At 38.8% G+C, this 25,620-nt stretch overlaps 1 protein-coding gene across 19 annotated transcripts in view; it reads right to left on the bottom strand.

Annotated features, from left to right (window-relative positions):
* Positions 1 to 25,620, bottom strand: part of LOC129619891 (uncharacterized) — a 684,565-nt gene that overhangs the window by 166,252 nt on the left and 492,693 nt on the right. For 11 of the 19 annotated variants that reach the window (XM_055535362.1, XM_055535366.1, XM_055535365.1 and 8 more), the window contains 2 exons: positions 23,382 to 23,733; positions 19,134 to 21,223 (listed from right to left, as the gene is read on the bottom strand). The exons of 2 other annotated variants lie outside the window; for them this stretch is intronic. In XM_055535362.1, coding sequence (XP_055391337.1) covers positions 23,546 to 23,733 — 188 coding nt within the window. In that variant the 3' untranslated portion in view covers positions 19,134 to 21,223; positions 23,382 to 23,545. Of the gene's footprint in view, positions 1 to 17,614; positions 18,436 to 19,133; positions 21,224 to 23,381; positions 23,734 to 25,620 lie in introns of those variants that run through there. 6 more of the 19 variants (XR_008698257.1, XM_055535358.1, XR_008698253.1 and 3 more) reach the window with 4 other exon arrangements.

Genomic DNA, 25,620 nt, shown 5'->3' with positions numbered 1-25,620 from the left:
GCCCCACACTGTCCACAAAAGCTCCAGAGAAAGTCTTAGATATATTTTTACTATTATCATTTTTTAAATTAAAAAAATTATTTTATTTTATTTTTTAAATTATTTTTAAGCCCCCATTACTCCTTTAATTTTCATTTTTGTAACCTACTATTACCTTGCAAAAAAAGACCCTATTTTTAAAGCAAACTTCATATATATATATATATATATATATATAAAATTTCTGTGACTTTGTGTTTTTTGTTTGTTTGTTTTGGGTTTTGTTTTGTTTTAATATTGTATTCTTGACAATCTAACCTCTACTCAAAATTTTTAATCTTTGCTTTTTGGTATTTGTTATCAACTTTGTCCATCTAGTCAAGGCTATGGTTTTTCCAGTGGTCATGTATGGATGTGAGAGTTGGACTGTGAACAAAGCTGAGCGCCGAAGAATTGATGCTTTTGAACTGTGGTGTTGGAGAAGACTCCTGAGAGTCCCTTGGACTGCAAGGAGATCCAACCAGTCCATTCTGAAGGAGATCAGCCCTGGGATTTCTTTGGAAGGAATGATGCTAAAGCTGAAACTCCAGTACTTTGGCCACCTCATGCGAAGAGTTGACTCATTGGACCAAGACTCTGATGCTGGGAGGGATTGAGGGCAGGAGGAGAAGGGGACGACAGAGAATGAGATGGCTGGATGGCATCACTGACTCAATGGACATGAGTCTGAGTGAACTCTGGGAGTTGATCATGGCCTCTGGGAGGCCTGGTGTTCTGCGATTCGTGGGGTTGCAAAGAGTTGGACACGACTGAGTGACTGAACTGAACTGAACTTGTACCTTTAAGAACCCAATCTTCAGTACCCATTTTTACTTGGGAGTGAGATCACTGACCTGATTGCTCTCGCCCCCTTTTGACTCTCCTTTTTCTCCACCAAGTCACCTCTCCCCTCTCCCCCTTTTCCTCTCTACCCAACTCGGTGAATCTCTTTGTGTGTTCCAGGCAGTGGAGAACACTTAGGGAACTGATTACTGGCTGGATCTGTCTCTCTCCTTTTGATTCCCCTTTTACCCTCCTGGCCATTTCTGTCCCCTTCGTCCCTCTTATCTTCTCTGTGTAACTCCGTGAACATCTCTGAGGGATCCAGACTGTGGAGAGCACATAGGGAAGTGATTACTGGCTAGCTTGCTCTCTCCCCTTTTGATTCCCCCTCTTTTCCTCCTGGTCACCTCTATCTCCCTCCTCCCTCTTCTCTTCTCCATGTAACTCTGTGTACCTCTCCAGGTGTCCCTCACAGTGGAGAAACTTTTCATCATTAACCTAGATGTTTTATCATTGGTGTTGTATAGATGGAGAAGTCTTGAGGCTATTGTAAGAATAAGACTGAAAACCAGAGGCAGGAGGCTTAAGTCCAAATCCTGAGAAAACCAGAGAACTCCAGAATCCAGGGAACATTAATTTATAGGAGCTCATCAAATGCCTCCATACCTACACCCAAGGGCCAACAAGCTCCAGAGCAAGACATACCATTCAAATTCTCCAGCAACACAAAACATAACCCTGAGCCTCAACATACAGGCTGACCAAAGTCACACCAAACCCAATAACATTTCAAAACTTATTACTGGACACTTTATTGCACTCCGGAAAGAAGAAACCCAGGTCCACCCACCAGAACACTGACACAAGCTTCCCTAACCAGAAAACCTTGACAAGCACCCATCCAACCCCACACACAGCAAGGAACCTCCACAATAAAGAGGAACCACCAACTGCCAGAATACAGAAAGGCCACCCAAACACAGCAATATAATCAAGATGAAAAGGCAGAAAAATGCCCAGCAGGTAAAGGAACAGAATAAATGCCCACCAAACCAAACAAAAGAGAAAGAGATAGGGAATCTACCTGATAAAGAATTCTGAATAATGGTAGTGAAAATGATCCAAAACCTTGAAAAAAAATTGGAGTTACAGATAAATAGCCTGGAGACAAGGATCAAGAAGATGCAAGAAAGGTTTAACAAGGACCTAGAAGAAAAAAAAAAAAATTCAATATATAATGAATAATGCAATAAATGAGATCAAAAGCACTCTGGAGGGAACCAACAGTAGAAGAACAGAGGCAGAAGATAGGATAAGTGAGGTAGATGATAGAATGGTAGAAATAAATGAAACAGAGAGGAAAAAAGAAAAAAGAATTAAAAGAAATGAGGACAGCCTCAGAGACCTCCAGGACAGTGTTAAACGCCCCAATATTTGAATCATAGGAGTCCCACAAGAAGACAAAAAGAAAGACCATGAGAAAATACTTGAGGAGATAATAGTTGAAAACTTCCCTAAAATGGGGAAGGAAATAATCACCCAAGTCCAAGAAACCCAGAGAACCCAAACAGGATAAACCCAAGGTGAAACACCCCAAGACACATATTAATCAAATTAACAAAGATCAAACACAAAGAACAAATATTAAAAGCAGCAAGGGGAAAACAACAAATAACACACAAGGGGATTCTCATAAGGATAACAGCTGATCTTTCAATAGAAACTCTTCAGACCAGAAGGGAATGGCAGGACATACTTAGAGTGATGAAAGAAAATAAACTACAGCCCTGATTACTGTACCCAGCAAGGATCTCATTCAAATATGAAGAAGAAATCAAAAGCTTTACAGACAAGCAAAAGCTGAGAGAATTCAGCACCACCAAACAAGCTCTCCAACAAATGCTAAAGGATCTTCTCTAGACAGGAAACACAGAAAGGGTGTATAAACTCAAATCCAAAACAATAAAGTAAATGGCAAAGGGATCATACTTATCAATAATTACCTTAAATGTAAATTGGTTGAATGTCCCAACCAAAAGACAAAGACTGGCTGAATGGATACAAAAACAAGACCCCTATATATGATGTGTACAAGAGACCCACCTCGAAACAAGGGACACATACAGACTGAAAGTGAAGGGCTGGAAAAATATATTCCATGCAAATAGAGACCAAAAAAAGCAGGAGTAGCAATACTCATATCAGATAAAATAGATTTTAAAACATAGGCTGTGAAAAGAGACAAAGATGGACACTACATACTGATCAAAGGATCAATCCAAGAAGAAGATATAACAATCATAAATATATATGCACCCAACACAGGTGCACCACAATATGTAAGACAAATGCTAACAAGTATGAAAGGGGAAATTAACAATAACACAATAATAGTGGGAGACTTTAATACCCCACTCACACCTATGGCTAGATCAACTAAACAAAATTAACAGGAAACACAAACTTTAAATGATACAATAGACCAGTTAGACCTAACTGATATCTATAGGACATTTCACCCCAAAACAATGAATTTCACCTTTTTCTTAAGCGCACATGGAACCTTCTCCAGGATAGATCACATCCTGGGCCATAAATCTAGTCTTGGTAAATTCAAAAAAACTGAAATCATTCCAAGCATCTTTTCTGACCACAATGCAGTAAGATTAGATCTCAATTACAGGAGAAAAAAACTATTAAACATCCCAACATATGGAGGCTGAACAACACACTGCTGAATAACCAACAAATCACAGAATAAATCAAAATATGCATAGAAACGATGAAAGTGAAAACACAACAACCCAAAACCTATGGACACTCTAAAAGCAGTGCTAAGGGGAAGGTTCATAGCAATACAAGCTTACCTCAAGAAACAAGGAAAAAAGTCAAATAACTAACTAACTCTACACCTAAAGCAAATAGAAAAGGAAGAAATGAAGAACCCCAGGGTTAGTAGAAGGAAAGAAATCTTAAAAATTAGGGCAGAAGTAAATGCAAAAGAAACAAAAGAGACCATAGCAAAAATCAACAAAACCAAAAGCTAGTTCTTTGAGAAGATAAATAAAATGGACAAACCATTAGCTAGACTCATCAAGAAACAAACAGAGAAATTCAAATCAACAAAATTAGAAACAAAAATGGAGAGATCACAACAGACAACATAGAAATACAAAGGATCATAAGAGACTACTATGAACAATTATATGCAAATAAAATGGACAATGTGGAAGAAATGGACAAATTCTTAGAAAAGTACCACTTTCCAAAACTGAACCAGGAAGAAATAGAAAATCTTAACAGACCCATCACAAGCACGGAAATTGAAACTGTAATCAGAAATCTTCCAGCAAACAAAAGTCCAGGACCAGACGGCTTCACAGCTGAACTCTACCAAAAATTTAGAGAAGAACTAACACCTATCCTACTCAAACTCTTCCATAAAATTGCAGAGGAAGGTAAACTTCCAAACTCATTCTATGAGGCCACAATCACCCTAATACCAAAACCTGAAAAAGATGCCATAATAAAAGAAAACTACAGGCCAATATCACTGATGAACATAGATGCAAAAATCCTTAACAAAATTCTAGCAAACAGAATCCAACAACATATTAAAAAGATTATACATCATGACCAAGTGGGCTTTATCCCAGGGATGCAAGGATTCGTCAATATCCACAAATCAATCAATGTAATACACCACATTAACAAATTGAAAAATAAAAACCATATGATTATCTCAATAGATGCAGAGAAAGCCTTTGACATAATTCAACATCCATTTATAATAAAAACTCTCCTTAAAGCAGGAATAGAAGGAACATACCTCAACATAATAAAAGCTATATATGACAAACCCACAGCAAACATTATCTTCAATGGTGAAAAATTGAAACATTTCCCCTAAAGTCAGGAACAAGACAAGGGTGCCCACTTTTACCACTACTATTCAACATAGTTTTGGAAGTTTTGGCCACAGCAAACAGAGCATAAAAAGAAATAAAAGGAATCCAGATTGGAAAAGAAGAAGTAAAACTCTCACTGTTTGCAGATGATTGATCCTCTACAGAGAAAACCCTAAGGACTCCACCAGAAAATTACTAGAGCTAATCAATGAATATAGTAAAGTTGAAGGATATAAAATCAACACACAGAAATCCCTTGCATTCCTATACACTAACAATGAGAAAACAGAAAGAGAAATTAAGGAAACAACTCCATTCATCATTGCAATGAAAAGAATAAAATACTTAGGAATGTATCTACCTAAAGAAACAAAAGACCTATATATGCTGCTGCTGCTGCTAAGTCGCTTCAGTCATGTCCGACTCTGTGTGACCCCATAGACGGCAGCCCACCAGGCTTCCCAGTCTCTGGGATTCTCCAGGCAAGAACACTGGAGGGGGTTGCCATTTCCTTCTCCAATGCATGAAAGTGAAAAGTGAAAGTGAAGTCGTTCAGTCGTGTCCGACTCTTAGCGACCCCACGAACTACAGCCTACCAGGCTCCTCTGTCCATGGGATTTTCCAGGCAAGAGTACTGGAGTGGGGTGCCATTGCCTTCTATGAAAGACCTATATATAGAAAACTATAAAACATTGGTGAAAGAAATCAAAGAGGACACAAATAGATGGAGAAATATACCATGTTCATGGATTGGAAGAATCAATATAGTGAAAATGAATATACTACCCAAAGCAATCTATAGGTTCAGTGCAATCCCTATCAAGCTACCAACAGTATTTTTCAGAGAACTAGAGCAAATAATTTCACAATTTGTATGGAAATACAAAAAACCTCGAATAGCCAAAGCAGTCTTGAGAAAGAAGAATGGAACTGGAGGAATCAACCTGCCTGACTTCAGTCTCTACTACAAAGCTGCAGTCATCAAGACAGTATGGTACTAGCACAAAGACAGAAATATAGATCAATGGAACAAAATAGAAAGCCCAGAGATAAATCCACGCACATATGGACACCTTATCTTTGATAAAGGAGGCAAGAATATACAATGGAGCAAAGACAATCTGTTTAACAGTGGTGCTGGGAAAACTGGTCAACCACTTGTAAAAGAATGAAACTAGAACACTTCCTAACACCATACACAAAAAGAAACTCAAAATGGATTAAAGATTTAAACCTAAGACCAGAAACTATTAAACTCCTAGAGGAAAACATAGGTAAAACACTCTCCGACATAAACCACAGCAGGATCCTCTATGACCCACCTCCCAGAATATTGGAATTAAAAGCAAAAATAAACAAATGGGACCTAATTAAAATTAAAAGCTTCTGCATAACAAAAGAAACTATAAGCAAGGTGAAAAGACAGCCTTCAGAATAGGAGAAAATAATAGCAAACGAAGCAACAGACAGAGAATTAATCTCAAAAATATACAAGCAACTCCTGCAGCTCAATTCCAGAAAAATAAAAGATCCAATCAAAAAGTGAGCCAAAGACCTAAACAGACATTTCTCCAAAGAAGACATACAGATGGCTAACAAACACATGAAAAGATGCTCAACATCACTCATTATCAGAGAAATGCAAATCAAAAACACAATGAGGTACCATTTCATGCCAGTCAGAATGGCTGCCATCCAAAAGTCTACAAGCAATAAATGCTGTAGAGGGTGTGGAGAAAAGGGAACCCTCTTACACTGTTGGTGGGAATGCAAACTAGTACAGCCACTATGGAGAACAGTGTGGAGATTCCTTAGAATCCTGGAAATAGAACTGCCATATGACCCAGCAATCCCACTGTTGGGCATACAGACCGAGGAAACCAGAATTGAAAGAGATATATGTACCCCATGTTCATCGCAGCACTGTTTATAATAGACAGGACATGGAAGCAACCTAGATGTCCATCAGCAGATGAATGGATAATAAAACTGTGGTATGTATACACAATAGAATATTACTTAGCCATTAAAAAGAATACACTTGAATCAGTTCTATTGAGGTGGATGAAACTGGAGCCTATTATACAGAGTGAAGTAAGCCAGAAAGAAAAACACCAATACAGTATATTAACGCATATATATGGAATTTAGAAACAAGGTAATGATAACCATGTATGCGAAAGAGACAGCAAAAGAGACACAGATTTATAGAACAGTCTTTTGGACTCTGTGGGAGAGGGCAAGGGCAGGATGATATGGGAGAATGGCATTGAAACATGTAAAATATCATATGTGAAACCAATCACCAGTCCAGGTTTGATGCATGATACAGGGTGCTCAGGGCTGGTGCACTGGTATGACCCTGTGGGATGGTATGGGAAGGGAGGTGGGAGGGGGGTTCAGGATGGGGAACACATGTACACTCATGGCAGATTCAAGTCAATGTATGGCAAAACGAATACAATATTGTAAAGCAAAATACATAAATAAATTAAATACATAAATAAAAAATAAAGAAGATAAAAGAAAAAAAGGAATTTAAAGGAAACGGTACTGAGCAACAACAATTATAAAAAAGATGGTAAATGGTCATTAATTATATGACAGATTACTTGGAAAGTTGGTCTGATTGACAATCTAGAATGTCATGCTTAGTTATTATGTTGGTTATTTGCTATTATCGCCAGTTTTTTAACTTCTTGCACAAAGAACTATCATGCTTCCTGGTCCCCTTGAGACTGGATGAGATTATAGGAATAGTCATGATGTGATTATAGGAATAGTCACTTTAGGAAAAACACCTATATGTACTATTACAAGTGGACACTCTGAGTGTGAGCTTCCCTGGTAGCTCAGTTGGTAAAGAATCCACCTACAACATAGGAGACCAAGGTTCGATCCCTGGGTTGGGAAGATCCCCTGGAGCAGGAAATGGCAACCCACTCCAGTATTCTTGCTTTGGAAATCCCACGGACAGAGGAGCCTGCTGGGCTATGGTCCACTGGGTCCCAAACAGTTGGATATGACTGAACAACTAAACCACAGGGCCAATACAATTAAGGATGGTAGATGTTCTGAGGGTCTGTGATTACCTGCCCAGCTGACCAGAAACAGACATGTAATGTGAGCAAGAAAGAAATTTTGCTGAATGAAGCCACTGAGATTTAGAAGTTGTAACTATGACTAGTATCCACCTGAAATGCAGGAGATGCAGTTCAGTCCCTGGGTTGGGATGATCCCCTGGAGGAGGAAATGGCAACCCACTCCAATATTCTTACCTGGAAAACCCAATGGACAGAGGATCCTGGAGGGCTACAGTCCAAAGTGTCACAAACAGTCAGACATGACTAAGCACGTAGGCAAGCACTGTGACATAACTTAGCCTTTCCTGATACTCTAATTAATACATAGCTTTCTGATAAAATGTTGCTGCTGAAAGTGCTAAATCTCAATAAAAGACCTGAGGCTGGTGCAAAAAGTGTGATGACACTGAAACTTTTTAACTTCTTTTCACCAGTTCTAGGATCTCCAGGTTAAAAATGAAATGAGATGGTGGAGGCTTCCCTAGTGGCTCAATGGTAAAGAATCCGCCTGCCATTTTAGAAGATGCAGGTTCAATCCCTGATCCCAGAGGATGCCACATGCCACGGGGCAACTAAGTTCATGTACCACAACTATTGAGCCTTTGCTCTAAATCCCAGGACCCACAACTACTGAAGCCATGGGCCCTTAGAGCCCGTGCTGTGCAACAAGAGAAGTCACTGCAATGAGAAACCAGAGCACTGCATCTAGAGAGTAGCCCATGCAGCAGTGAAGACCCAGCATAGCCAAAAATAAATAAATAAAATTATTTTAAAAATGGCATCGTGGATGTGGAGGACAAAGTCTTCAGGTTCATATTAGAAAATCTTATACACTGTCTTTATGGATAAACTAAATAATGTAAACCTAGCTGAGATTTTAAAATGGAGAAGGCAATGGCACCCCACTCCAGTACTCTTGCCTGGAAAATCCCATGGATGGAGGAGCCTGGTGGGCTGAAGTCCATGGGGTCACTAAGAGTTGGACACAACTGAGCGATTTCACTTTCACTTTTCACTTTCATGCATTGGAGAAGGAAATGGCAACCCACTCCAGTGTTCTTGCCTGGAGAATCCCAGGGACGGGGGAGCCTGATGGGCTGCTGTCTATGGGGTCACACAGAGTCAGACACGACTGAAGCGACCTAGCAGCAGCAGCAGCAGCAGCTGAGATTTTAAAAACCTAAACAGTATAGTGTAAAACATATTTAAGGATTAATCACTTTTTAATAAGTAACCAATTACTTTAAAAACAAAAGGAAGTATCCTATCAATACTTTGAAAAAAATTTTAGGTGAAATTTTTTGTTAAAAAATTAACCATTATATGATATACCATTAAATGGCCATTAGTATATTCACAATTTTGTACCAGCTCACCTCTGTCAACTTTCATAAAATTTTAATGACCCTAAGAGAAAACTCCATACACATTAATCAGTCACCCTCCAATCCTTCCTTTCTCAACATCTGGCCACCATTAATCTGCTTTCAGTTTCTATGGATTTACCTATTCTGGATATTTCAAATAAACAGAATCATAGATAATTTACCTTTTGAATCTGACTGCTTTCACTGAGCATTATGTTTTCAAGGTTCATTTCCCTGTAGCATATTTCACTACTTTATTCCTTTTAATGGATGAATAATATTCCCCTTTTATGGATATACCACATTTGTTTATTCATGAATTGATGGACATTTGAGCTTTCACCTTTGGGATTCCTGTTAATCTTATCTTACCAATAATATCCATGACATATTTCCCCAGTGAGTATGTAGTTTATGTGCTGTGATTAGTTGCCCAGTCATGTCTGACCCTTTGCAACCTACCCCAGGAACTGCAGCCTGCCAGGCTCCTCTGTCCATGGGGATTCTCCAGGCAAGAATACTGGAGTGGGTTGCCATGCCCTCCTCCAGGGGATCTTCCCAACGCAAGGATTGAACCCAGATCTCCTGCATTGCAGGCAGATTCTTTACCAACTGAGCCACTAGGGAACCCAATATAATTTAGAGCATATACAATTTTGCAATATGGGAAATTGAGAGAGTCAGTAATATTAAGTCACATACTGAAACTAAAATCTGACTGAGTTATATAGTTAGATCATCAGACTTATTCTAGAAGGGAAAAAACAACAACAACAACAAAAAACAGACAAAAACTGTATTTATTGTACTACCACAGAAATGATTATGCTTATTTAAGCCACATAATTTACACACACACACAGCTTCTGAAGAGGAAGGCAACCATAGAAGATGCTATTAGGAATTGAGGAGGATGCTATGCTTGAGGAATGAGAGAATAATCTTCACTCACTTGAAAGGGCTACCAGGGCCACATGTCCATCAATAATGACCAGGTTTCACTTCAAACTGGAGGAAAGCTCTAAGCAGTGCTGACTCCTGAAGCTCTCTGCTGCCCTGTGTTGAGTACATCCATCATCTCTTGGTGACCCTCAATCTATAAGCTATTGATCCCCCTCTGTCTGGAAGTTATTACAGGGATTGTACCAGGCAGAATCATTACCATACGACTTTTTAAGTAATAACAGGCATTATTAATGATGGAACCCAAAGTGGAAGAGCAAGGAAGGACTGTGTGTGCCTGCAGGTGTGAAAATCATAGACATTGTCAGAAATACTTCCAGTAGAAATAAATTGATGAACTAAGAGAAGGCAATGAGATTCTGAAGAATGCAGCATACATTAAAGGGAATAAGTCAAAGTAGCATAACTTTGTACTGTTAATGCAAACTTATTTGTAACTAGAGACTCTGGCTTCTCTGGTGGCTCAGGTGGTAAAGAATCCATCTGCAATGCAGGGGACCTGGGTTTGATTCCTGGGTTGGCAAGATCCCCTGGAGGAGGGCATGGAAACCCACTCCAGTATTCCTGCCTGGAGAATTCCCCATGGACAGAGGAGTCTAGTGGGCTACAGTCCATGGGATCACAAAGAGTCAGACACGACTGAGCAACTAATCACAGAGACTCTGGAGACAGGGAGACTGAGAGTCTAAGATTATACTACAATTATGTGAATGTGTATAAATAATATTGTAATGAATAAAAACACATTTAAAATTGTCACTGAATTCACAGTAACATCTTTTGTATCTGCAGGCAGATACTAATGTAAGTCTATTGAGGATTATCAAATTTCTGTTATATTAACAAAGCATCCTTCACACTTTAAAAGGCTGAACACCAGCCACATGAGGTAAATTTCTCTGGATGTCCTTGGTATTTGCAGGTAAAGCTGAGTTTCTCTCTTGCTACAGCCAACAATTTAACTTTCCAATGAGATTCCAGAGCTTTGTTAGGTGTGTTACCAGATTTACCTAACTTTTAAAGATGTATGTTTCCCTCCATATAAATTCAACCCCTTCATTCTATATAAATTGCCCAAGACTGACTCTTTCTCCATGGAAAATAATTTCACATATACATTTTGAAAACAGGTATGTGTTAACTGAACAGTTGTGTCTGACTCTTTGCAACCCTATGGACTGTAGCCCACCAGCCTCCTCTGTCCATGGAATTCTTCAGGCAAGCGTACTAGAGTGGGTTGTTATTCCCTTCTCCAGGGGATCTTCCTGACCCAGGGATCAAACCCAAGTTTCCAGCATCGCAGGCAGATTCTTTACCATCTGAGCCACCAGGGAAGCACTGGTAGCACTAACTATTTTTCCCCAGAAGACAACCTGCAAAAATCCTCAGATATCCTTCCAATTTCCTCAAAAGTGGAGAATCCTCCTAAAAGATAACTCTGCTTTTCTAGAAGCTGGAAAGACAGTCAAATTTAAACCAAATTTATCTTTTAACACTAGAGAGGAATATTAAATTCCGATATAAATTTGATGAAAATTGTTGGTTGCAGGTTTATATTCAAGGTGCAGATAAGTCCCTGACTGATTCTAAAGGATGCATGCCCCGAAGAGCTACCTTTAGTTCTAAATTGACATTTGAAGGAGAAAGTGGACCGAGTTCTGAAACTTCCTGCCAGCGAAGGAGAAATACAGAATGCTATCTGCTAGGTTCAGTTATGGAAGAGAAAACTGCTGGGCATTTCTCAGTTCAAAAATACGCATTTCCACAAAACACATTTCCAACTAATACCTTCATCCATTATTGACTAATAAAAGATAGTCACTACTGAAATCTAAAGCTTAAATAGGTCTGAAGTAAGAATACCTACCACGCATTCAGAACATCATTTATACAAGAGAAATTCTTCAGGAGAAACCCATAAAACTCAAGGTGTTAAGTAGATTTATTGCCTCTGGCTTGAAATGAAAGAGAGACTATCAGCTCCACATTGTGCCCAGATGCTTTATAAAGAGCTCACTGAGAAAGAAAAGACAGCCATTGGTGTATAATACAGAGCAACTCTAGAAAGCTTCCCCCTGCACTTCCCTGACAGTTTCCTAAAGTCATACAAGGTTGGGAAGAATGACATGCCACAATTTTGTCATGAATTGCAGCTCTGCCAAAATAATGTAAAGTAATGGTGCTGGGGTGTTGGTGAACTTGAAAACTATGGGCTTTTTGAAAAACTTTCCTATTTTCTAACATTTTTCAGTTATCTGTTTATGCAGAAAATATATTTATCACCCCATATTTCCATAAATTTTTAAACAAGGGGGAGGGGAAAGTGCCAAGAGGACCTCCTGGTTTCATGAGACACTTCACATTATTTGAGGTGAGGCATATCTGTATTGTAGAGGCTTGTCATTCTCTACGCTCTCAATTTTATGTTTCAATGCGAGGAAATTAAAATTCCGCAAGGTAAACTCTGAAAGTTGAAAAAGGCAAAATTCCCTATTTGGGGAGTCCTTGCTCATTTTAATTCTAGATGTCAGCCAGAATTACACAGCATCTCAGGGATAAAGAACATGGGCTCCACACATGCCCTGTGGCCTGTGAAGAAACATGCCTGTACCTGCAAATTACAAGGAGGCTAATGGTTTTCTCGGTCACTTTCAGCTGCCAATTTGCATTCTAATGGATTGGTTTTTTCTACTTGAAATCTTTATAGCTGTTTCTCTTTGTCTCCACTTAAACACTAAAAGACAAGATGGAGTGCATTGTGAAGATATTTCACTGGCAAGTGAGGGGCCCTGTTGGAACAAGGTCAGGTAGACCCTAGGAGATGGGTTTCCAGGGAGGAGAAGTGCGGCAAACCTTTTAAAGACAAAGACTGCCAGCTACCTTTGTCCCTTATTAGGAAAGTCTCAGAATCTTCTGAAGACTGCTTATGGGCTTGTGAAAATCCAAATCGTAGTCACATAAAGTGAGAGCCCCCGAACTTTGGGATCTAATGCCTTATGATCTGAAAGGGAGCAGATGTAATAACAGAAATAAACTGCACAATAAATGCATGTGCTTGAATCATCTCCAAACCATCCCCACATCTCTGGTCTGTGGAAAAATCGTCTTCCATGAAACGGGTCCCTAGTGCTATAAATGTTTGGGACCAGTGAATAAAGCATGGGGCTGGCTGAAGGTCATTGCTTGTACAGGTCCAGAACAGAAGTATGGCTTCCAGGGGCCTCTGCATTGTATGTGATGAGCCTCTGTCAGGATTAAATCACCCAGTTATATCTGCACTGGGGACAGCAAGTTAGGAGCCAGGGGAGAGCAACCGGTATCCCCAGACAAACCAATCACACAGCAATAACAAAAAGAACACAATCTTACTTATAATTTGTTGAGAGATCTTACATAGAAAAAATTAAAATGTGAAACAGTTCTTAATTCTATCCTATTCACAAAAGGGTAAAGGGACCTTCTGAAGGGTTGAGTACCATCTACTTTTAAATAACTGAGTCATAATGCTCTTCTTAGATATCTTCGGAATTCTTATTTGACCCATCAGTGAACTTCTGAGAAGAGGTAAAACATAAGACATAATACTATTTTACCTGCAACCTCAGAGGAGGAAAACTGCCTAAAAAAGCTGAAAATATGATGCAGAAGTTAAATAAATCTCGAAATGCATGTTCATTCAATCAAGGGCTCTCTAATACTGCAAATATTTTAAAGTATGACTCTCATCAAATTTTAATAATTCAATCTCTAAAAGGTGTTTTATATTCTATTTGATCAAATAGGTGAAAATCTAAATGTATAGGTTTCTACACTGAGGTAAGTCACTCCTTTTTTATAAAATTATTTTACAAAGATTTAGCACAAACACACACACGCACATGCATACACATACTAATGGGTTTTGCTAGTGCATTTATTAATTTCCACTTCTTATACTCTCTACTATCATAGAACCTCAGAACTGCATGAACCTCAGAACTCTCTAGAGTCATGTCCTTTGAGTGATTATAAAGAAAGGCCTTCTTTGGTCGATGATATAATTATTATTTTGCACAAGCCATTAAAATATAAAAAGAATAGTTTTACACAATTAAGCTATAATTTAGCATGGTCACAGTGCACAAGTCTTTCTTTTGTACTGTCTTCTTAATTCACTTACAGGGTGACACAGCTATAGATGTTCATAATTGGGTGGAATGCTCTGAAAGCCTGTCTGTCTTTGAAAGTAAAGAATGTAACACAGTCGATTTCACTGAAATCCTTTGGCAACCATTCCTTTAACAAGGTGTGTTATAATACCAGTATGCTGCATCTTGACAATAATGACAATTATTTAAATCCTCTTCTTTTATTTTCTCAGCTATTTGTAAAGAAGATAAGTGAAAGGCAAAGGAGAAAAGTAAAGATATACCCAACTGAATGCAGAGTTCCAGAGAATAGCAAGGAAAAATAAGAAAGCCTTCTTATGTGAACAATGCACAGAAATAGAAGAAAACAACAGAATGGGAAAAACTAGAGATCTCTTCAAGAAAACTGGAGATACCAAGGGAATATTTCATGCAAAGATGGGCTCAAAAAAAGATAGAAACAGCAAGGACCTCACAGAAACAGAAGAAATTAAGAAGAAGTGGCAAGAATACACAAAAGAACTATACAGAAAACATCTTAATGACCCAAATAAACACAATGGTGTGGTCATTAACCTAGAGCCAGACATATTGGAGTGTGAAGTCAAGTGGGCTTTAGGAGGCATTACTATGAACAAAGGTAGTGGAGGTGATGGATTTCCAGCTGAGCTATTTCAGATCCTAAAAGATGATGCTATGAAAGTGCTGCAGCCAATATGGCAAAAATGAGGAAAACTCAGCAATGGCCACAGGACTAGAAAAGGTCGGTTTTTATTCCAACCCCAGAAAAAATGCAATGCCAAAGAATGTTCAAACTATGGTACTGCTGCTGCTGCTGCTAAGTCACTTCAGTCGTGTCCGACTCTGTGCAACCCCATAGACAGCAGCCCACCAGGCTCCCCCGTCCCTGGGATTCTCCAGGCAAGAACACTGGAGTGGGTTGCCATTTCCTTCTCCAATGCGTAAAAGTGAAAAGTGAAAGTGAAGTTGCTCAGTCCTGTCCGACCCTCAGCACCCCATGGACTGCAGCCTACCAGGCTCCTCCATCCATGGGATTTTCCAGGCAAGAGTACTGGAGTGGGGTGCCATTGCCTTTGTGCTCATTTCACATGCTAGTAAAGTAATGCTCAAAATCCTTTAATCTAGGCTTCATTAATATATGAATTGAGAATTTCCAGATGTACAACCTAGATTTAGAAAAGGCAGATGAACCAGAGGTCAACTTGCCAACATCTGTTAGATCAAAGAAAAAGCAAAGGAATTCCCAAAAAATTTACTTCTGCTTCACTGACCATGCTAAAGCCTTCAACTGTATGGATCACAACTGTGGAAAATTCTAGACCCTTTACCTGCCTCCTGAGAAACCAGTATGTAGGTCAAAAACTGACAGAACTGGATGCGGAACAATGGACTGGTTCAATATTGGGAAAGGAGTATGTCAAGGCTGTATACTGTCACCCTGCTTATTTAACTTATATGCGGAGTACATCATGTGAAATACCAGGCTGGCTGAAGCACAAGCTGGAATCAAGATTGCCAGGAGAAATATCAACAACGTCAGATATGCAGATGATACCACTCTAATGGCAGAAAGGGAAGAGGAACTAAAGATCTTCTTGATGAAAATGAAAGAACAGAGTGAAGAAGCTGGCTTAAAGCTCAACATTCAAAAAACAAAGATCACAGCATCCAGTCGCATCGTTTCTTGGCAAATAGAAGGGGGAAAAGTGGGAAAAGTGACAGATTTTATTTTCTTGGCCTCCAAAATCACTGCAGACAGTGACTGTAGCCATGAAATTAAGACTGCTTGTTTCTTAGAAGAAAAGCTATGACAAACCAAGACAGCGTATTAGGAAGCAGAAATATCACTTTGCCAACTATGGTTCGTATAGTCAAAGCTATGATTTTTCCAGTAGTTATGTACAGATATGAGAGTTGGACCATAAAGAAGTCTGAGTGCCAAAGAATTGATGCTTTTGAACTGTGGTATTGGAGCTGACTCTTGAGAGCCCCTTGGGCAACAAGGAGATCAAACCAGTCTATCCTAAAGGAAATTAGTCCTAAAAAATCATTGGAAGTACTGGTACTGAAGCTAAGCTCCAATACTTTGGCCACCTGATGTGAAGAGAAGACTCCTTGGAAAAGAACCTGATGCTGGAAAAGATTGAGGGCAGGAGGAGGAAGGGGTGACAGAGGATGAGATGGTTGGATGACATCACCGACTCAATGTACATGAGTTTGAGTAAACTCCAGGTGATTGTGAAGGACAGGGAAACCTGGTATGCTGCAGTCCATGGGGTCAAAAAAAGTTGGACACAACTTAGTGACTGAACAACTACAACTTTTACATCCTCACTGTATTATTTAAGCTTTCAAATTTACATAAAAGAATAATGTCCTAGAAAAGTAGATAAAAGTCTTGTATTGCCAAGATTTAAGCCAAAAATGTATTTTATGTCTATTATGAATCTCTATTTTTTGCTAAATTGCTTTCTATATTCTAATGTATCTGGTTTGTTTACTCTTGTGTGAATTTTTCGTTTGCACATTTCCTTCTTTTCTAAAACAATTCTATAAAAGTTTAGTAAGTTTTAATGGTATTTGATGACATTACCAAAACACTTTTCATTATAAATGTATTTTGAAACATTGGAAAATTTCATTCTCACTGCCCCCTGTGTGAAATCCATCATATAGTATGAGTTGCTAAAGTAAACAAGCATAGTTTGCTGACCAAATTCAGGATGGTACTGTGGAAGACAGAAAGTTTTGATTCAGCTACACTACTCTTTTACTCAACAATATTTTCATATTATTCACCACACTCCCTAGAGATAAAATGTACTTTCTCCTTGAGGAAAAAACACTGTCTAGCACGTGGGCATTTCCATGTGCTGTATTACATTCTGAGACTGAATAAAAAGAGTAATATCTACATGCATGTCAAAAAACTCTAAGACAACACTTTTGTAAGTAGACTGTCCTAGGAGTAATCTAGGGGATATATTTCATTGCATTTATAACAGGGTTATAGAAATTGAAGCTAAAAATGTTTTCTCTATTTGTATGAAAAATATTTTAAATAAATGTATTTCATATATACATATATATTTTCATAAGGTATTCAGTGAGCACCAAATATTTATTACATTAGTAGAAGAAATGATCAGAATGAGATGCTAGCTGTTCACTTATAATAACTTCATGGAGTTAATCTCAATGTAATATATTTCCATTGAAATGAGTGGGTCTATTAATTTCATTGAGCCTTTTATGAGGTTTGGGAAATAGTCTAAGCTACTTGGACTGCAAATGGATAGTAGGTAGTGACTTGAAGTTTATCAGTAAAGAAGGTTATTCAAAGTTTGATTTTTTTTTTCCTTTTAATCTCCCAATCTGCTTGTTGCAACAAAAATTTCATGTTTTGGTTTAACTTTACATAGTATTCATTGTCTCTCTTTATTAGCATTTTCTCCTAACTTTGCAATAGAGTTAATTTTATTAGGACAATCAGAAAGTTAGCATAAGTTCACAACATAATCTAATAACAAATATATAAAATGTACTTTCCTTTTGAAATAAATATTATTAGAAACATTATACCCCTTTATATCACTAAAACTGCGCTAAGTATAACAATCTTTCTTAAAATACTTGAAGATTTATACCTTGAGGTTATTATTATTTTATTATAGTTACAAGAAAATGTCAGTTACAACTTTATTAACTAGAATAATGGTAGGGAGAAGGCCATGGATAGGCTAAAATCTAAATTAAAATGAATTGATCACAATGTTGTCCAAAGTGATTTTAATATAAGTTTATTAAACTAGTACTCGGCTCTTAGGACAAAAAATAATGAGGATATGTATGAGTCAACAGATTTTTTCATGTAATAGTGGGTTTCTGATACTATTATTAAAATGATTGTCCACTATGGGGATATATAATGATTCTTGGGTGAAAGCACTCAAGGATAGTGAAATTCTGCCTTCACAAAGTCACCACATTCCCCACTGTGTGTGTTCTCAGTTGCTCAGTGGTGTCCAACTCTTTACAACTGCATGGGCTGTAGGCTGCTAGGTTCCTCTGTCCATGGGATTTTACAGGCAAGAATACTGGAGTGGGTTGCATTTCCTCCTCCAGGGGATCTTCCTGACCCAGGGATCAACACCTCTTGTGTTTCCTGCATTTGGAGGCAGATTTATTAACACTGTGCCACAAAGCCCCACCACATTCCCCATGAGATCTCTAAAAAAAGTGATGATAATCTTATTATTGGCTGAGTTAGAACCCTGTTCTGGAAAGCAATGTGAACACAAAGCTTGATGTGGAACTTCACAAAACATGTAGCCAGTTGATGCCCCGGCCCTATCTATAAATAGTTTCCTCAACCTTCCCAAATGAGAAAGCATGTGTAAGCAAGAAAATGGAGAATGCAAACATGAAGCCCAGCTTGAACAGATACAAGTAGGAAAGAAACTAGAGAGAGAGGAAGCAAGATGGTCACGGCCCTGCCCTAGTACCATTCTAGTCTCTTGAGCGGAGAAACTTGACCAAGAGAATGTACCATGTCCGGCTCTACCTCAGAGTCTATATAGATTAATTCATGTCACAGAATCAGGCTCAACCAGATGACTTTTCTCTCTCTTAGAAGAGATGCAAAGAGAAAAGAAGGAACTAAAAGGGGTAGAAAGTTTGTTGTTGTTGCTCACTTTGTTGTTTTTGTTTGGTGGCTAAGTCATGTCTGACTCTTTATGACCCCATGGACTGTAGCCTTCCAGGATCCTCTGTCCATGGGATTTCCCAAGCAAGAATCCTGGAGTGTGTTGCTATTTCCTTCTCCATGGGATCTTTCTGATCCAGAGATCGAAACCACATCTCTTGCTTTGCAGATGGATTTTTATTTTTTTTTTTAACCACAGAGCCACCTGGGCAGGTCTTCTTCTCATTTACTTGAATACAAAAATAAAAGCCATACATGGAATACAAATATAATTTTTTAAATTTCTTGCTCAATGATGACCAATATGTCTCAATCTGCAAATTCCTTCATGTTTTGTTGTTCTGCTATTCTACTTATCCACACTCAAATCAGACACAGCCCCCTGGTGTATAAGTTCCTGCAAGTCACCTATAAATACTTGTTTATCCCTGAAATTTAGTTCAACACACTTTCCTAAAGCATAGGACTTTGAGTCACAGAAAAGTATAATTTTTATTTCATCTACTTCCTTTTGTTATTGTTACCATAGAAACAAAAGTCTGCCACATTCTTTCTACATTTTAGCTTGAAGTAAAATTCTTCCCATTTCTCTTTGAAATCAGTAATACCAAAATAGGGGCAAAAGAGAACTTAGTGGCAAATATTAGGAAAGGATGAAATTGTAATCTACCAAACCTGAGAGTCCCTTCTAAGATATTAAATGAGTGATATGTCATTTTGATGTTTCAGATGTTTTTGTAGCTCTTCAACTATAAGAAATCATTTCCTTGAAAAATAAGCAGAATAAAATCCTGGCATATATACAAGATTTCTGTCATGTGAAGAATAAATGGCTGAAAATAAGACTGTAAAAGAATAGAGCTGAGAGGATATGGTAGAAACACATATAAATAAATTGTAACAATGCCTCCTTCCTAAGGCACCCTGAGTGACTGTCCATGGCAGCTCTTCCTGCTGGTAACAATACTTTGTAGAATGTCTAACAAGCCTCAGAAAAGTATGGACTACTAAAACAATTATGGAAAGTAAAATCTGACATGGATGCACAGTTTTCTTCTATTTGATTTTATCACAATATTGATTAACTAGTATAATATTAGGCCATACAAATGAAAAATGCCAGAATAAAGACCAAAAATAACCAGTCTGCATTAGTTTATATTCAAATGCATACAACAAAAAAGTTAAAACAAACAAGCAAACAACTCCCCCCAACAAATTGTGGCCTAAACCAGTTAAAAGTTGAATACAAGAACTTGTTTAATGGCTCTATAGTATCATGAAGGAACAGGCTTATATCTTTCTGCCCTATGGCCCCATTGAAAGACCTCATGATTCAAGAGGACTACTCTAGCTCCAGCCATCACATAGAATTGTACCCCAGAAGACAAAGGAAAGGTCCACGGGCACAAAAAAGGTGATGTCCCTTTCAAGTGAGCTCCTTTTAAGCAACGTTCTCTCTTGTACCTGCACTGGGAAGTATTCACTTACATAGTCATTCTCTAATGAAGAGCGAGAACTAGAAACATTTTTATTCTCTCAATACAAAAGAAATTAGAATAACTACTAAAATAGATTACTAACAATGTCTTTATCAGACTCCTCTCTTAAGAGCCCTGGGGAAAGATTGAACAGCAATAAATGAGAGTAAAATATACACATTATAAATATCTATGCACTTTGCCATACATAGCAGTGCAGAGAACATTAATCTACTTTGAACCACATGAATCATTCTTAGGCTAAAAGGCCTGTATCAGCCAGAATCCCTCCAGGAGGCAGAACACACACAGTGATTTCAAAGGAAAGTTTAACATAAAGAATCATTAACTATAATAGCAGATAGGACTAACAAAGTATTGGTTATTAAAAGTAAAGAGAACTATAAAGAATATAGAAGAAAGTAGAGGGAGCAGCCTGATATGGAGTGCCAGAAGGAGACATCAGTAGTGCTGAAATTCAGATCTTGTCACAGTATAAACAGCTGTAGCTTTCTGGGTGTGATATTTGGCCAGTAAAACTTGCTGGGAATTATCCTCTGAAATTTCAGGAAAATCCATATCCAGGGAGATGCCACAGCTCAGAATGCACTATAAAACTGCCCAAGGAGGGTCTCACTGCTGCATTAAACTTGGAAGCCACCAGAGGACATGACTGGAAGAGTTTCCTCCATTAGGTGCCAGGTGTTGCCAGCCACCAGCAGTTCAAGGCAGGAACCAGACCAGATCCTCACTGCAGGAACCAGAATCTGGAGAAGCAAGAGATTTAGGAACCTGTGAGAGGACAACTCTTAGCTGAGAAAGAAAGCATCTTTCTTCACTAGAGCATCCGCCAGTGACAAAAATGGAAGCTGTCATGGCTAACAAAGGAGAAATAGAGGGATGCACTGCCTTTCACAGAGGAGGAAATAAGATGAATTTGAAGCTGAAGGTAACAAACTGATACCTGATACAGTTCAGTTCAGTCATGCAGTCATGTCCAACTATTTGCAACCCCGTGAACCACAGCACACCAGGACTCCCTGTTAATCACCAACTCCCGGAGTCCACCAAAACCCATGTCCATTGATTCTGTGATGCCATCCAACCATCTCATCCTCTGTCGTCCCCTTCTCCTCTTTCCCCCAATCCCTCCCAGCATCAGAGTCTTTTCAAATGAGTCAGCTCTTCGCATTAGATGGCCAAAGTACTGGAGTTTCAGCTTCAACATCAGTCCTACCAATGAACACTCAAGACTGATCTTTAGGATGGACTGGTTGGATCTCCTTGCAGTCCAAGGGACTTTCAAGAGTCTTCTCCAACACCACAGTTCCAAAGCATCAATTCTTTGGCACTCAGCTTTCTTTAAAGTCCAACTCTAGGTTGGTAATAACTTCCCTTCCAAGGAGTAAGCATCTTTTAATTTCATGGCTGCAATCACCATCTGCAGTGATTTCGGGCCCCCAAAAATAAAGTCAGCCACTGTTTCCCTATCTATTTACCATGAAGTGATGTGACAAGATGCCATGATCTTAGTTTTCTAAATGGTGAGCTGTAAGCAAACTTTTTCACCCTCTTTCACTTTCATCTAGAGGCTCTTTAGTTCTTCTTCACTTTCTGCCATAATGGTGGTGTCATCTGCATGTCTGAGGTTTTTGATATTTCTCCCAAAATCTTGATTCCAGCTTGTGCTTCTTCCAGCCCAGCATTTCTCATGATGTACTCTGCATATAAGATAAATAAGCAAGGTGATAATATACAGCCTTGACATACTCCTTTTCTCATTTGGAACCAGTCTGTTGTTCCATGTCCAGTTCTAACTGTTGCTTCCTGACCTGCATACAGGTTTCTCAAGAAGCAGGTCAGGTGGTCTGGTATTCCCATCTCTTTCAGAATTTTCCACAGTTTATTGTGATCAACATAGTCAAAGGCTTTGGCATAGTCAATAAAGCAGAAATAGACGTTTTTCTGGAACTCTCTTGCTTTTTCCATGATCCAGCAGATGTTGGCAATTTGATCTCTGGTTCCTCTGCCTTTTCTAAAACTAGCTTGAACATCTGGAAGTTCATGTTTCACATATTCCTGAAGCCTGGATTGAACAATTTTAAGCATTACTTTACTAGCGTGTGAGATGAGTACAATTGTGCAGCAGTTTGAACATTCTTTGCCATTGCCTTTCTTTGGGATTGGAAAGAAAACTGACCTTTTCCAGTCCTGTGGCCACTGCTGAGTTTTCCAAATTTGCTGGCATATTGAGTGCAGCACTTTCACAGCATATTCTTTCAGGATTTGAAATAGCTCAATTGGAATTCCATCATCTCCACTAGCTTTGTTCATAGTGATGCTTCCTAAGGCCCACTTGACTTCACATTCCATGATGTCTGACTCTAGGTGAGTGATCACAAGATCATGATTATCTGGGTCATGAAGCTCTTTTTTGTACAGTTCTTCTCGGTATTCTTGCCACCTCTTCTTAATATCTTCTGCTTCTGTTAGGTCCCTACCATTTCTGTCCTTTATTGAGCCCATCTTTGCATGAAATGTTCCCTTGGTATCTCTCATTTTCTCGAACAGATCTCTAGTCTTTCCCATTCTATTGTTTTCCTCTGTTTCTTTGCATTGATCCCTGAGGAAGGCTTTCTTATCTCTTCTTGCTATTCTTTGGAATTCTGCATTCAGATGCTTATATCTTTCCTTTTCTCCTGTGCTTTTCGCTTCCCTTATTTTCACAGCTATTTGTAAGGCCTCATCAGACAGCCATTTTGCTTTTTTGCATTTCTTTTTCTTGGGGATGGTCTTGATTCCTGTCTCCTGTACAGTGCCACGAACCTCTATCTATAGTTCATCAGGCACTCTATCAGATCTAGTCCTTTAGATCTATTTCTCACTTTCACTGTATAGTCATAAGGGATTTTATTTAAGTCATACCTGAATGGTCTAATGGTTTTCTCCACTTTATTCAATTTCAGTCTGAATTTAGCAATAAGGGGTTCATAATCTGAGCCACAGTCAGCTCCCAGTCTTGTTTTTGCTGACTGTATAGAGCTTCTCCATATTTGGCTGCAAAGAATATAATCAATCTGATTTCAGTGTCAACCATCTGGTGCTGTCCATGTGTAGAGTCTTCTCTTGTGTTGTTGGAAGAGGGTGCTTGTTATGAGCAGTGCCTTCTCTTGGTAGAACTCTATTAGCCTTTGCCCTGCTTCATTCCTTATTCCAAGGCCAAATTTGCTTGTTACTCCAGGTGTTTCTTGACTTCGTATTTTTGCATTCCAGTCCCCTATAATGAAAAGGACATCTTTTTTGGGTGTTAGTTCTAGAAGGTCTTATAGGTCTTCATAGAACTGTTCAACTTCAGCTTCTTCAGCATTACTATTCAGAGCATAGATTTGGATTACTGTAAGGCCTAAGTAATTTCAGAGAAAGGAGCAGTGACCCCACAAGAGATTGAGCCAGACTTGCCTGTGAGTGTCCAGGAATCTCTGGGGGAGGTGTGGGTTGACAGTGGCCTCCCTGGGTTGACAGGGGTCAGGGGCAAGAAATGCAACAGTCCTAGGAGTCCCAGGGCTCACTGGCATAAGAGACTGAGCCAAAGTGAAAACAATGCTAGCCGTGGATGCGACTGGTGATGGAAGTAAAGTCCAATGCTGTAAAGAACAATATTGCATAGTAACCTGGAATGTTAAGTCCATGAATCAAGGTAAATTCGAAGTGGTCAAACAGGAGATGGCAAGACTAAATATCAAAATTTTAGGAATCAGTGAACTAAAATGGACTGAAATGGGCAAATTTAATTCAGAAGACCATTACATCTATTATGGTGGGCAAGAATCTCTTAGAAGAAATGGAGTAGCCCTCATAGTCAACAAAAAAGCCCAAAATGCAGTACTTGGGCGTATCTCAAAAACAACAGAATAATCTATTTCCAAGGCAAACCATTAGATATCATAGTAATCCAAGTCAATGCCTCAAACACTAATGCCAAAAAGGCAAAGAAGCTGAAGTTGAACGGTTCTATGAAGATCTACAAGAGCTTCTAGAATAAACCTAAAAAAAAAAGATGTCCTTTTCATCATATGGGACTGGAATGCAAAAGTAGGACGTCAAGAGATTCCTGAAGTAAAAGGCAAGTCTGGCCTTGGAGTACAAAATGAAGCAGGGCAAAGGCTAACAGAGTTTTGCCAAGGAGATGCACTGGTCATAACAAACACCCTCTTCCAACAACACAAGAGATGACTCTACACATGGTCATCACCAGATGGTTAAAACCAAAATCAGATTGATTACATTCTTTGTATCTGAAGATGGAGAAGCTCTATACAGTCAGCAAAAACAAGGCCAGGACCTGGCTGTGGTTCACATCATGAACTCCTGAATGCCAAATCAAACTTAAATTGAAGAAAGTAGGGAAAACCACCAGACCATTCAGGTATGATCAAAATCAAATCCCCTGTGATTATACAGTGACAGAAACAGATTCAAGGGATTAGATCTAATAGATACAGTGCCTGAAGAACAATGGGCAGAGGTTTGTAACATTTTACAGGGGGAGGTGGTCAAAAATATCCCCAAGAAGAAGAAATGCAACAAGGCAAACTGGTTGTCTGAAGAGGCAACCAGTTACAAATAGCTGAGAAAAGAAGAGAAGCAAAAGGAAAAGGACTAAAGAAAAGATATAAGCATCTGAATGCAGAGTTCCAAGAATAGCAAGGAGAGATAAGAAAGCCTTCCTCAGTGATCAATGCAAAGAAATAGAGCAAAACAATAGAATGGGAAAGACTAGAGATCTCTTCAAGAAAAGTAGAGATATCAAGGGAACATTTCATGAAAAGATGGGCACAATTAATGACAGTAATGGTATGGGCCTAACAGAAGCAGAAGAAGTGGCAAGAATACACAGAATAACTATACAGCAAAGGTCTTCATGACTACAATAACCACCATGGTGTGATCACTCACCTAGAGCCAGACATGCTGGAATGTAAAGTCAAGTGGGACCTAGGAAGCATCACTATGAACAAAGCTAGTGGAGATGATGGAATTCCAGTTGAGCTGTTTCAAATCCTAAAAGATAATGCAGTGAAAGTGCTGCACTCAATATGCTAGCAAATTTGGAAAACTCAGCAATGGCCACAGGACTGGAAAAGGTCAGTCTTCATTTGAATCC

The sequence above is a fragment of the Bubalus kerabau genome, chromosome 9, assembly GCF_029407905.1.
Source record: "Bubalus kerabau isolate K-KA32 ecotype Philippines breed swamp buffalo chromosome 9, PCC_UOA_SB_1v2, whole genome shotgun sequence".
NCBI classification, from domain to species: domain Eukaryota; kingdom Metazoa; phylum Chordata; class Mammalia; order Artiodactyla; family Bovidae; genus Bubalus; species Bubalus kerabau.
This window is presented reverse-complemented; position numbering and strand designations above follow the sequence as displayed.